The sequence below is a fragment of the Hipposideros armiger genome, unplaced genomic scaffold, assembly GCF_001890085.2.
Source record: "Hipposideros armiger isolate ML-2016 unplaced genomic scaffold, ASM189008v1 scaffold_22, whole genome shotgun sequence".
NCBI classification, from domain to species: domain Eukaryota; kingdom Metazoa; phylum Chordata; class Mammalia; order Chiroptera; family Hipposideridae; genus Hipposideros; species Hipposideros armiger.
This window is the reverse complement of record NW_017731372.1, coordinates 507,057-524,222: the sequence shown is the minus strand read 5'-3', so window position 1 is coordinate 524,222 and position 17,166 is coordinate 507,057. Positions and strand designations below refer to the sequence as shown.

The following is a 17,166-nucleotide window of genomic DNA, read 5'->3' as shown; positions in this document are numbered from 1 at the left end:
GGTAATGGGGTTTGTTTTTATTAAGAGAATATGGTAGGGATTCTAAGGCAAAGTCAAGGGCATTCAAGGGAGAAAACACAACCTTTTTCTTGACACTTTAGCCAATCTGAATGGGCTTTCTGTTCTAATGACTATGTCCTTGCCCAAAGGGAAAAAGTGGCTTTTTGAAATAACTAAGAAGAGCAAAAGCCTTTTACTCAAGAGTAGAAAAAAAAGAGGGTTAGAATGGGTAGAGAAAGACTTTCTTCTCCAGCTACATAGCTAGGGACAAGTGGGATCATCTTTAGGATCTGGGTTCCATCAACTGCAAAAATAAAGGTAACAGTTTTGTCACAGAGTTGTTGTTAAGATTAAACGGGGGCATGTACATTACAATGCCCAGCATGATGACTGACAACGTGTTTAGCCAATCAGCGTTAGCTTCCTTTCCTCCATTTTCTTGACCACCAGCATTATTTATCCCTGTAGTATATTCACTCACGAAATCACAAAATTTACCATACATTGTGTTAGACACTGAGGGTACAAAGATAAATAAGATACATGCTCGGTCCTCATAGATTGCCAGGTATTCAAAAAATATCTGTTGAATAAGGTTAGGTTACCCAGAGCCCGCTAGGAGAGACCGCATGGAACAAACAGAGATTGTAATAATTGTTATAAACAAATCATTCTGATGTAGGTGGGGAAGTAGAAGCAGGGTGCTGTGGAATCACGGGGGAAGGACTCCTGAACTCTTTCTAGGGAAAATGGGGAAGAATCACCAAAGGATGATTTTGATGGGTGAATAGACACGAATAGAAGTGTTCAGTGGAGCAGAAAAAGGAGAGGATGGTGGTAGACAAATCAGGACACAGGATGTGGAAAGGCCCAGAGAGAACGAAGGGTATGACGTGTTTGACGAAGTAGAAACGCAGTAGGAGGGATAGACTGCAAAGGACTTCCTATTGCAGCCCAGAGAGTCTGGGTTTTAATGCTGGACGAGTTCATCTCAGACGTCCATGTGCTATAGAATCATCTGGAAACACTGTTAAAATGCAGGTTCTGATTCAGTGGTATGTAGTTGTACCTGAGATTCCGCATTTCTAGTATGTTCCTATGTGATGCTGGAGCAAATGGGCCACGGACCATACAATGAGTACCAAGGCTTAGGCGTAGACTCAATATCTCCTCCTTAAAGAGGAGAGTCACATGACTAGATTTGTTTACGAGGCAGCGCAGTGTGGAGGATGGACTGGAGTTGCAGGAATTTTTTTTTTTAAGACTTTGTGTGTGTGTGTGTGTTTTAAGATTTTATTGGGGAATTGGGGAGGGGAACAGTGTTGGGGAATTGGGGAAGGGGACCAGCCAAGCTGTTCTTCAATCTTCGTTGTGGAGGGCACCAGTCACTATCTGGCTTCCCGTTGGCAGCTCATGGCCTCTAAGCTCAAGGTGCTGTGTTCAATCTTAGTTGTGGGTGGGCATAGCCATCATCCCATGTGGGAGTTGAACCAGCAGCCTTGTTGTTAAAAGCGCATGCTGTATCCACTGAGCCATCCAGGAGGCAGCTCAGCTCAAAGTACTGAGTTGTCTTAGTTGTGGGTGGGCATAGCCCACCATCAAACAGGCAATCTTGTTGTTACACCAGCTGAGCCATCCTGCCACATGTTGGCAGCTTAGCAATGGCTCCACTAGGGCACAGCATCACTGACCCATGTGGGAATCGAACCGGCGGCCCTGTTGCTCAGAGCTCGCACTCTTAAGCCAACTCTTAACTGAGTCACTTGGCCAGCCCTGGAGTTGCAGGAATTTTATCCATTCTTTCTTAATGGGGATCGCCACAATATCCCTGATGACATAAAACTAGAGGACTGCTGACTCTCACTTCGAACAGGCCTTGGAGATAATGTGGTTGAACTCCCTCTCTTGACAGAATACAAAAGGGAACTTTTAAAAGTCGACAGGACTTCCCCAGGGTCAGACAGCTTATTGGTGGCAAAGCTGGGGGTCGAGAACCCAGATAATCTATTTAACCATATTCTTTCTGCCAAATTCCCAACTCGAGGATATCACTTATATTCAGAGAGTTGATTCGTTAAGGAGTATTCCTTAGAATTATAAAGAAACAGGGATGCAGGGGGATAGTTCTTGGTCAGCCATTCTGAATTATACCATGTTTCCCCCCAAATAAGACTGGGTCTTACATTAATTTTTGCTCCAACAATCTACATTTATTCATTTATTCATGTATAAAAATCTACCTTTATTCAAACAGTCATGTCTGGCTGACGATCTTAACTGGATCTTATGTTTGGGGTAGGGCTTATATTACGAGCATCCTTAAAACTCATGCTAGGGCTTACTTTCCAGGTAGGCCCTATTTTCGGGAAAACATGGTAGAGGCCATGGCATACAATGTGAGCCAGGTTAGGAAAACTCCCACAATGGCAGGTTACCAGGCAGAATTTCTAAGTGTTAGATTTCATGTGACCCTTCTTTTTGTCCTGTCTCTTGGAAACATATCAGAAGTGCAGATTCCCTTGTGGGCAAGTAGGTTAATGCCCACCTGTTCCCGGCGGGTGCTCCAAACCTGCTTTGTACCTGTAGGAATGTTTGAATGGAGCAGGAGCAGGAGGTGGGAGAAAAGGACTAAGCATAGCTTACATGCCTACTACGTGCTAGATACTTTTTTGACGTACTAATTTAATTCTTACAAGTCCCTTACAAAAAGTGCATTATTATTTTGATTTCACACCTCAGGAAAGTGAGGAGAAAGGAAATGATGAAAAAGAGGAAATAGGGAAACAGAGGCAGAAGGGCCACAGGTATATAGGAAATGGAGAAGGATCCGACAGAGCAGAGTCATGTTAGTAATCTTTAATGCATGGGGCGTGGTGTCCCAGGAAAACAGCAGACTAGGGAGGAAGAACACATGACACTCAGTGGGGCCGAGATGAACAAACAAGGCTGTTTTAAGAAGCCACTTCTAGGCGAAGAGGGGTCTGAGTGACATGATTAATGTAGCATCAACCAGATGCAGTGTTTTGAGTTTGCAACAGGATCTTACTCCGTAACAGGAAGTAAATTCTGCCTGCTCATGAAATCACGTGTCCTCTGTGTTATCTGCTCAACGAGTGGCTGAGACATTGAGAAAGAGCTGACTTCAGTCTTTCTTAGAACTTGTGGAAAGGGAGAAGAGAAAAAGAAAATTGCTATTAACCACTGAGTAATCTAAATGCTACCACAGCTAGAATTTTACTTAGACCTAGCAAAGATGTGCTTTTTCATGAATACTTAGAAGCTGGAAGTTTTGAATGCCAATGATCTAACGGATAACTGTGACATGGCCAACTTTGGATGAGAACAGTAAAAGTCCTAAGAAATTTCATCTGCTTTCAAGGGGTAGGGTGAATGTTTCCAAATTCAGCAACAGAAGACCAAAAAAATGTTAAAGTCTTATTTAAAGATATCTTATATACTTCCTCTGCATTTTACCCCTACCTTACGCCACAATAGCACTTCAGACTTATTGATCTAAGCACATACTGACCCTGTGCTGAGCACTGTTCTATGAGTAATCTCATTTAACACTCATAACTCCATGAGGTAGGTACGATCGGCATATTTTATAGAAGAAGGAAGAAGCAGCTTAAACAAGAAAGAATTCTGACTGTTTTGGTAGACTGACTCCTCTAATAGGTCAAAGGGGATCCAGGAAGTGGGTGAATCCTGTTTTTGTAAGTGACAACGTCCGGGGAAGAGCTATATATTGTGCATGGACACGTAAGGGACATGACCATTAGCTGACAGTATAAGCAAAGGGGCTGCCATACTCTTCATCTGGAACTCCAAATACTCACCTGGATAATGACCTCTCAGCAATCCCCTGTGGTTACCTCCCACTCCTGCAGGCTCCCCAACACCTAACCAACGTTGGCATGAGACTGGGAACATGTCTAAGGGTTTCCTCTTACAGCTACCTTCTCCACTTTCATCACATCGATGAACAGCCTGGGTTGGAATCATGCAGTCGTCTAGAGACAGGATGTAGAGGGGCCAGGCCCTACTAAATGAAGCTCTCATCCGATACCACCACCTTTCTCTGGCAAAGCCAGGGCTGCTATCAAATCCAAGAATAATGTGCACTGTGGAGCTACAGATGCCGGGAGAAAGGCCGGCCGCCATAGCTTACCTTTCCTCTTTCTGCACTGTTTGCGATATAGAGACCCTTCTTCTGACTTGGGGTCAGAGACAGTGCAGGGGATGACAGACAGAAGCTGCCATTAGGCAACAGTCCCAGAGGTGCACAGGCTAAGTGACTGTTTCTATAGAGAATGTCTGTCCACTGTGGCAGTGAGACTAGATCCCTTTATGATAGTTACCCTTGCTCAGTCATCGGCGTGATGGTTGCAGCCACAAGACCTTGAAGTCTCTTCTTCGGGGAGGCCATTGAGCTGCTGAAAAAAGTCTGAAAAACATATAACGTAATTCCTCTCTTCTTCAAGGAATGTCCATTAATGATAAAACTCCCGGGCAAGGTCCATTCCCAGTTTAGAACTGTGAAAAATGCTTATAACCAAGCATGCAAACATGCGGAGAACAAGTGAGAAGGCTGGAAAATGTTAGGGCTTAATTCTGTAGGAGGGGAAACTGAGTTTTAAAGACAGGAGAGCAAGGTTCTGCGGAAATACCATCAGAAAGGCCTCCCGTTTCATCTATCTAGGCAATCTAAAATTCAAAGAGCAAGGTAAATAACAGCAGACCCAAGAAAGACCACGAACCTAACTCGGGGAGCTCAAATATACAAGTATAAAGAATTACTATTACTAAGTAGAGATATGCTCAGGACAAAAGGGACTTTCTTGTCTTCTCCCATCTCTTCATTCTGTTAAGCAAGACTCTCACCTAAAACCCAGCACTTAGAGTTTTAAGGCTTCAGTGAGATCTATATCACTATCTCCAGATGTACCTAACAACCCTTTCAGATTCTAATTTTGACCCGTTTTGTCCTGTTTTCCTAGCTCTAGTAAACCACGGAAAGGGAATCACAATTATTTATTCACCTCTCCCCAACCGGACTAAAGTTCCCCAGGACAGGGAATATATGTCATTCACCTTTGCTTTCCCTGCACTGAGTGCTCTGGGGACACCTCATGTCCAATTAAAACTTGATGAATTCTTGCTTGATCGAATGCAGCGTTCAGACTGCAGCTGGATTATGACTTTCACAGATGGGCAGATCACTCCAGAGTCAACCTGACCTCACTTATTTGGGGCAAAAGGATCCCTTGCCATCTGTCAGAGGCTGTATCTGTCCATAACCAGTGTAAAAAAAGCCAAGAAATTGTCCAACACGGGTAACGGGAGGCAACAGAGCATCCTGGTTAATAGCCTGGGGGTCCACCGGCAGCCTCCCTGATTCAACTCCCAGCTCTGCCACTTGCTCGTTATAGAAAATGTTGGCTTAGAGCAAATACAGTGATGTCTATAGGTAACCAACAAGAGAGGGTATATTATAGTTTTGAGGACACTGGCACATTTAAAAACCCATTGTGACTGTTATTTAACCTCTCTGTGCTTCAATTTCCCCTTCTGTAAATGGGGATAATAATCATCATATTTCATAGGGCTGCTGAGAGAATTAAATGAATTAATTCTTGTAAAGTGATTAACAACAGTGCCAGACACATAGCGGGTACAAGTTCGGCTCCCTCCATGAAGTCTGGTCTGATGGCTGGAGGACATTATAGCAAGTACTAATCTCATTACTCCATTAGCTCTTTCCTGTCATCTCAGCTCTACTCAGCTCCCCAACCCTAACTGCTCTTGCCTATTCAGGGACTAAGTCATTTCAATTCTGTTATCTTCTTTCCTGCAACTCTTCCCTCCCCTCTTACTGCCCCTCTCATAACTTAGCCTTTATTGCCGCTTATCTACACCAGTGGGCACAACCCAAGTCCAAGAGGCCCCTGGGGCTCAAGGAGTTTCGAGTGATGAGTCCGAAGAGTTGGGCTCAGCACTAAAAGTCTCCTAAATCGAACAGTACTAGGCTGTTCACACCAGACTTCCATATTCTTGTGCTTTCGGCTGCATTTATTTCATTCTTAGGGCAGGCATACTGATATTCTTACGATGGTCAGAAGCTCAGACTGGCAGTTACAGATCTGTCTTGGAAAGAAATCAAGTGATTTAAGTATAGTTTGATTAGTTGAAACTTTCTAAGCACGAGGTCTGTGGGGGTGTGGAATAGGAGTTGGGAATCACTGTCCTAATCTCCACTCTCTTCTCCTTCAACCCGCACAGGCCGCCAGCTTAATCTTCCAGGAGCACAAACATGTATCCCAAACTCCCTGATCTGGGTCTCCGTACAGGTCTCTTCACGCCTGAAAGTGCATCAGCCCAGCTGTTCGCTGTTCCCTGTCCTGTCCGGCCTGCCTGCCGACATTTTTTGACCTTGCCTTTGCCCTGCTCAGGAAATGCCAGCAACTTCCCTCCTGGCTTCCATAAAACAAACACCAGACTCCTGGGGTTTGGGTCTCTGAACAGATCTCTTCATGCCTGAAAGTGCATTAGCCCATCTGTTCCCTGTTGCTGTTTCTTCCGACCTGTCCCCTCTGGCCTGCTTGCCTTTCTCCTGTGGTTCTCCCACCTGGAATGCCATCATATCCCACTTCAGTCCCTGCAGTCCAGCCAACTTCTAAAGCTCACTTTAAAAGCTAGGGAACATGCCCTGATCCTCCAACATGAAAATAATTTCGTACCCCTTAGAATTTCCCCCAAACACTTGCTTTCTATTAAAAACCCTGACATCAGAGTTGTTAGCAGGGAAGTTTTGCCACCTCTTCTAGACTGCAAGCCATCTGGGGGCAGGAACAGCTTACACATTTTTATCTTTGCACAGAGCAATGCACTAAATAAATGAGCAACATCTGCAGACTTTGTGAACCGTAAAACTCTTACAGGAAGAGATGGGGTACAAAAGATGGCAACAGCCTGTAAATGGTGCGTCATCGATGTTTTGTAAATTTGAGCTTTAAATAAACATGGTAACGGTATGCTTTGTAATTCTTTATAGCTTGTTTCACAAGGAAATGATTAAAATGTTCTCCAGCCTAAGACTTAATGTGAATTTAGAATGTTATTACTGAAAACACTAGGGAGGGGATATTACTCTTGAAATCTTTTGCCTCTATCCACAGACAAGAACACTTAGTGCGAAGAATTCAGGTTGACTTAGTCAGATTCTCTGAAAAGGGAAAAGTTTCAAAAAAAGAAAGAAAAGAAAGCAATTTCTTGGGGGAGAAAGAGGATGTAGTTCTGGTCAAGGAGAATGACTTGACAGAAATACTTGAAGAAGAAATGGAAATAGAGAAACTAACAAAACAAAACCCACAGATACACAACCGATTTCCCATAAAATGAAGAGACTACAAAATTTAATCGCTAAACTGTTCTGCTCAATCGCTGATCCTCGTCATTTTGAGAAAAGGCTCCTTACACACCCGCTGTGCGGTCTGGAAGGAATCCCGGGGAAGTGGGTCCCTTTGCCCCAGTGTGTCCCGACTCTTGCACCAGATCCGAGGGTGTCGCCTTCACACTACCTTTGGCCATAGTTCCCAGATTGTCTGCCTTTCCCTTTTCCTCTGGGGCAGTCACCATCTCACCCACCCCCAAGTCCCGTCCCTCGTGGCCCCTCTGCAGGAATCCCCTAGTGGCCTGTCCGTCTCCGCCTATCCGTCCACGCCAGCTCCGGCTGCACTCACCGAGCCGCTAGGGGTCCGCCTCCCTCGCGGTGACAGCCGCCGCCGCTCCACGCAGAGTCTTGGCTCAGCTGGGTCTCTCTTTATCTCCGCAGGGGCCTCCGGCCTCCGCACCAGGCGTCCGCCGCGCCCGGGGACCTTGGGGACTGTAGTTGGGCGCCTGCGGGTCAGGGTCGATGCGGACGCGCAGAGTCGCGGGTCCCGCACCCCAAAACGTTATGCAAGCGTGGCGTTTGCGCCCCTGTTGGTGTAACCCGGTGGATGTGGGCTGAGGGATCACCCGCGCGCCGCCTGGCTCCCCGAGAGCTGCGAGCAGCCGCGCATGCAACTCCGTGCCCGGAGCGCGTGCTCACAAGCTGCTGGCTGCAGCCTGTCCACGCCTCCCCCGTCCTTTGGGCAGTGCCGGGCCTCCCCCTGCGCACGCCTGGGGGCTTTTCCGTCTTGACCCTCCTTCTGTCCCGGGCCTTGCCGCAACAGATATTTCGTGGTTCTGGGCTGTGAACTTCCCGCTGCTGTTTAAAAACGTGCTTCTCAGGCTGTTGCCATTGCCCCAACTTCAACATGTTAAAAGGAGAGATGAGCCGACGATATTGAATGCGGATTAGGTACTTATGCAGAAGCTTTTCTGGTGTGTTCTTGAGAACAACTGAAAGGGTTTTGAAAGGCAAAAGTATTTTTAACCAAAATACCTCCACTGGCAGGAATGTCACGTTTATATGTTCTACTACCATGTACTATGTTAATAAATCAGAAGCACAGCCATAAACATGTCCTCAGCTTTTTCTTGCTGATTGACCTCAGTTTAAAAAAAAAAAAAAAAGGCCATGGCTGACGCTTACTGTGTCATTTAGAGAAAAGTTCCACAAAGGCCTTTCTAGTTTGCAAAGTGCTTTAAAATCCATTATCATCGTTTTTTCATTGCACACAGCACTGAAAATCAATTCATTTATTACTTCATAAACCAATCCTAGGTGGTGGGCGCTACTTTTCTTAAATTCACGTTTGACGCATGAGGACCCATCGTCCCACTTTACAGATCAGAAACAGAGGTTTAAAGAGCTTAAGTGATTTGTCAAAAGCCATAGAGCAGGGGGTGGTTGAGCTGTGATTTGATTTTAAGTAGTTTGGGAGCTGATACTTTTAACCACCACTCTGTATCTTCCTGCAAAAAAGGAAGAAAGGAAGGAAGAACAGAGGAAGAGTCCTGTTTACATCTGTCTGTTTTGTAACATTAACAAGAATATTCATATCCTAATGGAATGATGTTAGTAATGTTTTTCAAAGTCACACTTTAATATATACGCCAAATTAAGTGTGTCAGTACCCCTGAAAGTATAGGTCATTAGGCTTAATACTATTAACCAATAAACCAATATTCTAAATGCTTAGATGCCTGCTTATATAAATATGGTAGTACGAAGCAATTCCTTTTAATAATGTGTTAAGGTTTGCTAAGAAGCCAATGCTAAAGTGGGATTTGATGTGCAGAAGATGCCATTGGGGGAGGAGATGGAGAAGTCAGGGAGAGTCTTCAGATTGACCTGCAGACCTGACACCTGTAGAATGAGAGATGGAAGGAGACAGGATGCCCCATCTTCCTGGGGCAGTGGTCCCCCACACTGCACCATTGATGAGGAGGTTTGAATGGAGCTCATTTGAATGGGAGAGCACAGCACAGAATCCACTGCGTGCTCTTAAGAAACACAACCTCTGCTGTGAATTGTGGGAAAGATATTTATCTTTAAAACTATGCTAAGTGCAGTGATAGACCTGTGCAAGGATATTAAGAAACACTAAAGGGAGACTGTAATCTAGGCTGAGGGGTGACTGTGTGTGTCTGTGTGCGTGTATGTGCGCGCGTGTAAGGCAGGAGAGTGTTTCAGAAAAGTCTTCCTGGGGGAAGTGACACTTGAGCTAAGTCTATGACAAAAGTAGGGCTTAGAAGAAGGGAGAGACAGCAAAAGGCTTGCTACCGGCCTGCAGTCCTCAAACACTTTGCTGATGAGTGGCAAGGGCTCTGGTGACATTTCTTCTGTTGTTGTCCAGTATTTTCAAATCATCACCACTAACTTTTCATGCTTTTATCTCTTGATAGGTGCTCAAGGCAGGCACCACGTCCTATTTCTTTGTTTTTCCCACAGTGTAGAGCAGAATGCCTATCCACTTGCAGGACAAGAGGGTGGGATTAGAGAAATTTACTCCCTCCAACTCTTCTTCCTCTTTAAAAAATATATATATATATTGGGGACCCATACCATGTTTTGTTCACTATAATTCATGTTCGAAACCCAGTGATGTAGAGGAAAGAGTTTGGGGGATAGAGTGCATTGTAATTGATCAGACTGGCCACATGTAGGAGCATGGAGCCCCGTCACAGGCACCTAAACTGACTACCGGTGAAGGGTGGCTCCCCAAAAAGGTTCCCTCATGTTCTTGTAAGGTTGCCCTCCAGAAAAGAAGAAATAGATTTTAGACAGCCAAACACTTCTATCTTGGGGCTCATCCACGGAGGAAAAAGAATGTCAGTTGATCTTGAAGCATTGCCCTCCGTTGTGAACCAGAGAAAGACAGGTCCCTAGATGAGCAAGAGTCCTCTCCATTCAGGGTAAAGAACACATAACCAGGTCACAGGCATGAGACTTACTCCTGGAAATTCTGGCTGTGTGGCTGTGTCAGTGGGGCTGGTAGAAAAGCTGGGGTTTATTCTTTCATCGGAGTCCAGATATTGTCAGAGAAGGAAGCAAGCCATGACTAGAAGCTGGACTGATGGCCGGTCCCCAGGACAAAGATCCTTCCTTTATAGGGTCCAACTTCTGAGGCTGAGTGACAACTACTAGAGGGACAGCTCTGGAGGGGAGAAAGGTCCCATGCATAAACTGGGTTTCAGGGAACCCTTTGGGGGTCAAGCAAAGGAAGTTTTGAGAGCAGAATGGGGCAGCCAAGTTCAGCTGTCTCTCTGCTCAGCCCTTTGGTGAACACATCCTGGGTTCCTAAGGAGAAGGAACCTGAAAGAAAGAGAGAATTGAACAGGAGGTGCACTTTCTTATTTAACACTTTTGACCTGAGATTTGTGACACCAGACTTTAAAAAAAAACCAAAACCAGCTTTGTTGTGATTTCGTTCACTTACTAAATAATTCACCTATTTTAACTGTACAATAGGTCAACAGTCTTTTTATTCAGAATTGTGCAACCATTGCCACAATTTTACAACATTTTCATCATCCCTCTCCCCCAAACAACCCATACCCACTCGCAGTCATTCTCCGTTCCCATTTTCCTCCCTGCCCCCAGCCCTAAGCAACGACTACTCTTTCTATTTCTATAGATTTGCCAATTCTGGACATTTCATAGAAAGGGAATCATAATCGTGTGGTCTTTTACGTCTGGCATCTTCCCCTTAGCGTAATGTTTTCAAGGTTCATCCATATTGCAGGATATATTACTACTTCGTTCCTTTTTTATGGCAAAATAATATTCCATAGTACGGATATACCACATTTGTTTATGCATTCATCAATTGATGGACATTTGAGCTGTTTCCACTTTTGGGCTATTATGAGTAATGCTAGTATGGTGACTGTAGATTTTACGTCTCCTGGAATTATGTAGTGTCCTCATTTTCAGTGGAGTAAGTCTATAGCATTCTGGCCCCTGTTCAGTTCCTCAGGGGCCCCAAGTCCTTACCAAGATCAGGGTTTTACACATGCCCAGGAGGCTCTTCCTCTGACTGATGTCTACTCATAGTTCAGATCATGGCTCAAATGTAACCTTCCTAAGAGGTTACCTCTCGCAGACCCTCCCAACCTAGGTGACACCTCCTCCTCATAGGACTCCATGCTTTCCCTTCTTATCACGGCTTATTCGTGTGTTTAGTTCTCCCCATTAGTTTCATGAGGACAGTGGTCTGTCTGTTCTGTTCCCTGGGACACACATAGTGCCTGCTACGTGGTAGGCCCTCAGTAAATCATTGCATTAGTATGGCATGCAGAATGAATGCTGATAGCTGAGGGCAGTATGCTAGCTCTGTGGCCTGAACATAGACTTCAGCACTCATGGGAGGAGGGTGCCTCCTTGTTGGCTGGTGTTGATGCAACAGTAGGGGCCCTGGTGGCCAAGAGGGATGGTGTCAGCATACAGAATGGGACACTAGGGGGCACGGAGGACACAGGAGCTGGAGGAAGAGGACTGCGATGCCTCTTTGAGAATAGGAAGGGAGGGGTTCTTGGCATGGATTAAATCTGGAGATTACCGCCTCATTCCTGATGTTGAGACCCTCTTTCTGAATTGTATCTCTGGATTGATGTGCCAAGAGGGTACACACATTAATGTGTCATCCCCTAATAATTGGAAAACCTTTGAAATTTTAGGCCTAGTTTAACTCCTAGAAAGGGGGAATTCTGAGGGTACCACAGGTTGAAAACAGAAAAGAGAGTTAAAAATTAATTTTGCTTGGCAGGGCTGCTTTGACAATATTCAAATAACTACAGAGGCAAAACTTCCTTTTAAAGGCTGTTCAGCCTGTATTAGCTATTGCCTACATGAACATTAGGCCTTCGGGAAGCAGGCAAGTGAGTCTATTCTACTTGTGTCAGCAGCCAAAATGGTTCCCCAAGGATCTCAGAGAGGAAAAAAAAGCATCCCGGAACTCAGTAGCTGCTCGCATTATGAATAAGGTAAAAAAAACCTCATCACTAGGTGGCAGTCTATCAGCAGAAATTGCTTTCTCTTTTAATGAAATTATTCCAAACTGCAAGTTTCTGGAACTATCAGTAAAAATAAATCTATTAAATAATCTCTTCCTGATCCCATTTCCTCATCCTGTTTTTCCCAAAAATCTATGCAGTTGATATCTTCAATTTTAACATTTTTCTTTAATCTCCGTCTGAATGTTAAAATAATGAAAAAATAATGTACAGAAACAGAAATTACACATGGAAAATTAAGTCCCTCTTGCCCACGCCAAATACTGGTTCTTTGGGTTTTAAAGATAAACGTGGCTAGGGCCGGCCAAGTGGCGCGATGGTTAAGAACTCGCTTGGGATGCCAGAGGGCCCCGGTTCGGATCCCACATATGAGGGCCAGTGACACTGCCCTCCACAGCTAAGATGCTGAACAACAGCTCAACCTGGAGCTGGGCTGCCGTGAGTCGCCAGCGATGGCGAAGGCTGCAGCCCCTGTGGCAGTGGGTTGCCATGGGCTACCTTGTGTAGCCAGTAGCCAGCGTGAGCGGCCAGTAGCCAGCGTGAGCGGCCAGCAGCCGCCGTGAGCGGCCGTCCAGAAGCCGGCGACTGATCTGCCTCACCTGGGAAGAGCGCAATGATGGTGCCAACTTGGGCCAGTGAAGCAACGTCCTCCACAACTAGACTGAAGAACAAAATGACAGCAACTTATCTGTTCCCCTTCCCCCAATTCCCCAGAGCTGTTCCCATCCCCTAATTCCCCAATAAAAATCTTTAAAAAAAAAAAAAAAAGATAAACATGGCTATAAAAAGAGTATACTCAGTGGTCTTGACTCTTTTGATATGTAGAAGATACTTAAAAATCTGGCTCAAGTTTAGTTTAATATTTTCTCCCTCATCAATATAACTGCTTCCTTTCGGCATTTGAGGTAAAGACGTGGCAATTAGGAGAAATGTATTTTATCTGTTTTATGAAGAGCTTTCATTTTTACGTCCCCCATTTTTTTTTTCGTCCCTTTTGAATGAAGGGAAAACTCTCTGAAAAGAGTTTGTTGAGGTAAGTGCAATTTGAAATGTAATTTGCTTCTACCCAAGGCTGGTTCAATTCTGGGTAACAGCTGAATTTAAGTGCTAATAGTCTGGGCCTGGGGAGGCTGAGGCCTCTTCTGTCAGCTGGTCGCAGGGGGCAGAAGCCCAGATGGCATCTGCAGTGGCACTTGGGGAGATTTTGTTGGTCCTGTAGCGCCTTGCTACCCTGGACTAGCACACTCAGATTCAGTATTCAGTGTCATTTCTATAGGCCCGTTGGCCATGTTTGTCTGGGCCTGCTGGAAAGCTCCCATAAATTATTCCATAGTCTCACTCTTCATTCTTGTGCTCCATTTCTCAGTTTCGGTGTCTTACCTATAGCCAAATGATGTTAGCTCAAAAGAAAAATGTACAGTTCTATATTTGGCCATGCATTTAAAGGTGGGTTAAAAAAAAGAAAGCAAGAAAGCTAAATATAGAACAGTATTTATTCAATTCTTCCATTTGTTTTAAAAGAAAAAAAGAGGTGTGTGTAGGGGTTATACCTGTATATGCATAGATAGATTCTGGAAGAATAACAGTGATATTCAAAATGTTTCATAACTTGTTCAGCATTGGCCATCAGGCATGGCTGCTGGCCTTGAAGCTGGAGGGATGCTGGAGGCCCTGTAATATCTAAGCTTTAACCCTTTAATGATCGATCGAAATTCACAGAGGAGGTGAGCATGCCAGGGACTTGAAGCAAGCAGGGAAATACTGAAATATGTTAACCACTTCTGCATTTATACTACTATAAGCCAGCAGCCATCAACCGTTTCTGCCAGGAAAAGGATTATTTTTCAGTGTGCCCTTTAGCACTGTTTGAAATATTTTCTTTGTTTGTTCGAATTCTGTTTAACCTTTGCGCTGGTAGCTAGAATTTCATGTTGTTCAGCTCAAGAAATAAGTCTTATTTTTAGAATTTGGTTCTGGACATTTCTCTCTCGTCACCTGACTTCCAGTCTGTCTGCAGCCTCGGGGCCATTTTCTTTAGTTCCATCTTGCTGGAAAGTCTTCCACCCAGAGCTCTGCTTAAGCTCCTGTTCTCTTAAAGAAAGGAGAAGCCTGGCTGAACTCTCTGTCGCCATCACTCTGTCTCCACCCCTATCCCAGCGTTCGTGTCCAAATCTCCTTTTGTTATTTATCTTGGACTTCTTGTCTCTCCACCCCGCAGACCTTACTTCATTACTAACTCATATAGGCACTACCCTGGTTCATCTTGTGGCCAGAAAATAAGTGCTTTTTTTTGTGTTCACACAACTTGGGCCCGTAAAAACTGGGTTTCCCTAAGTTTATCTGTGCGGCAGCACTAATGGTAATGTTATTATGTGAGTGAGAGTAACTCACATTGCAGGGACTTGTGCCTGCACCCCGCCCTCCAAATCTCCCCAAGTTTTCCTGGGGGGCGTGGTGGTATCTGTAACGTGCTCCCTCCCAGTCTTTCCCCTTCTGCTTAGAGCTTCTTGTTGGTGTCTTCTGCCGTGAAACCACTAGGGGGCAGTGTCTCATCTCAGCTGCCGTCAGTCTCGCAGTCCAGGTTGCCCTCCCCTGGTGCCTAAAGTGGAGGGAAGCCCCCCTCTCTTCTACTTTGCCGTATTTGTTGACCGGGGCCCCAAAGCAGCGTCACTGTGTCTAGTGTCTCTCTGAGCCCCTTCCCTTTCTGTCGACAGGACCCCCCTCCACAGGCTCACACATGAGTCTAGGGAGCAAGGGCAGGGAACCACAGACGGAGACATTTTTTCTTCTGCATCCCCATTTTGCCACCTCAAGGCTACCGCCTTCCTATCATCCTTTCCATTCCAAGGCTGCCACAAAAATGGCTTCAAGCAGTCACTTCCTTTCCGTCCAATCAACTCCTAGCCAGGTCAACTGCTCCCATAGGTTTATCAGACAAGGTTGACTCTTCGTGGTGGGCACGGCAGGCTCCGGCTGGCAGCCTGGCCACACGTACTCTAGTCACACTCATCTGTTCTGATGTCTGCTTCCCCGTTAGACTGTGGGTTCCTCCAGTGTGAGTTCCTAGCTGTGTGGTGTATAGCTTTGTATCGCCAGCACCCTCTTCCTGCGTGTTACATGGCTGATGATGGTAAATCCTTTTGAAAGGCCCATTGAATACCGTCATTCAGCATACACACCCAAAAGGAAACTGCTGGTCTTTACCAAAGGGATACTCAGGCAACACGCGCCACAGAGAGGGCAGTGTTCTTAAAGGGCGTCTCTACCCTACAAAGTAGCCATCCAAAGCTCTCTAGGACCCCTGGGTCCTTGGGGGTGGCTAAGATGTGGGGTTAGAGCAGTACTTCTGGGAGAGTCTTAAATGGATCTTGTTTTGAGAGGATAACATATTGAACAACTATTTGACTAGTTACATTTTATTGTGTACCTCTAGTTGAAAACAAACAAAGACCAAAACATGAAAACAAAGACAGTATGGCAAAACATGTTGACCAGAAGGAGGAAAAGCAAATGACACAGGGACGGAACATTTTATTTGTATCACCCCAAATTCAGAGAAACATGGTTAACTCAATGCTTGATTCACCTGTTTATAGCAGAGGTACAAGTGACAGAGCGAGGCTTGGGTTTGTCAATGTGAGATATCAGGGATTTCTTCTCTTATTACTTACTAGAAATAAGTCTGATATCATGGGATAGATCACTTAGTGCAAATGACTCTTCAACCAAGGAAAACAAAGAAATTGTGTAACCTGACTTTGTTTTCTGAGAAGTAAGCCGTGAATCATAGTGAAGTCAGACACTCTTCAGCTAGTGTGTGAGACAAACAGAGGTGTAATTATATTTATTATGATAATAATAGTACTCAACACTTACTTTAAGGCATGGTATCTGCAGAAATTGGAAAAAATGAAAATATTCCAGAAGGCTTGTGGATGGACACTCTGTGGCAATACCACAAATAATTATAGTCATTGCAATAATTTCATAGATGAGGAATGAGAGTTTCACTTCAGAGAGAAAGAGAATGATTTTAACAACTTGTTGAAGATTACACAGCTGGTAAGAAGTCTCTAATTCTAAAGCATGGCCTCTTTCCTCTACATGGCAGGGCCCTTCCAATTGGAGAATGTTATAATGCAAAATCTTCGGATGAAAAGCATAATTTTCATGCAATTTAAAAAGTGGTACTGTAGGCCGGCCAAGTGGCTCGTTGGTTAAGAGTTGGCTTGGGAATGTGAGCTCTGAGCAGCAGGGCCCCGGTTCAGATCCCACATGAGGGCCAGTGATGCTGTGCCCTTTACAGCTAAGATGGTGAACAACAGTTCAACCTGGAGCTGGGTTGCTGTGAGTCGCTGGCAATGGTGTAGGCTGCAGTGGGGCTGCTGTGGGCTGCCGTGAGCTGCCATGAGCTGCCGTGAGCTATTGTGAGTGGCCGGCAGCCAGTGTGAGCTGCAGTGAGCCACTGTGAGTGGCCGTCCAATGGATGGCGACCCATCTGCCTCAGCCAGGAAGAGCACAATGATCACAATACCAACATGGGCCGGTGAAGCGACACCCTCCACAACTAGACTGAAGAACAAAAGGACAGCAACTTGTCTGTTCCCCTTTTCCGATTCCGCAATGCTGTTTCCTCCCCCAATTCCCCAATAGAATCTTTAAAAAAAAATTTTTTTAAATACATAAATAAATAAAAAGTGGTATTGTCTGATCACATGTTTT

At 45.0% G+C, this 17,166-nt stretch overlaps 1 protein-coding gene across 1 annotated transcript in view; it reads right to left on the bottom strand.

The window, feature by feature from the left end:
- NPL (N-acetylneuraminate pyruvate lyase) overlaps positions 1-8,108 on the bottom strand; it is a 32,841-nt gene extending 24,733 nt beyond the window's left edge. The window contains exons 1-3 of the mRNA XM_019635442.1: positions 7,743-8,108; positions 4,362-4,447; positions 3,148-3,158 (exon numbers count right to left, since the gene is read on the bottom strand). Coding sequence (XP_019490987.1) covers positions 3,148-3,158; positions 4,362-4,429 — 79 coding nt within the window. The 5' untranslated portion in view covers positions 4,430-4,447; positions 7,743-8,108. The remainder of the gene's footprint in view (positions 1-3,147; positions 3,159-4,361; positions 4,448-7,742) is intronic.
- Positions 8,109-17,166: the final 9,058 nt, after the last annotated feature.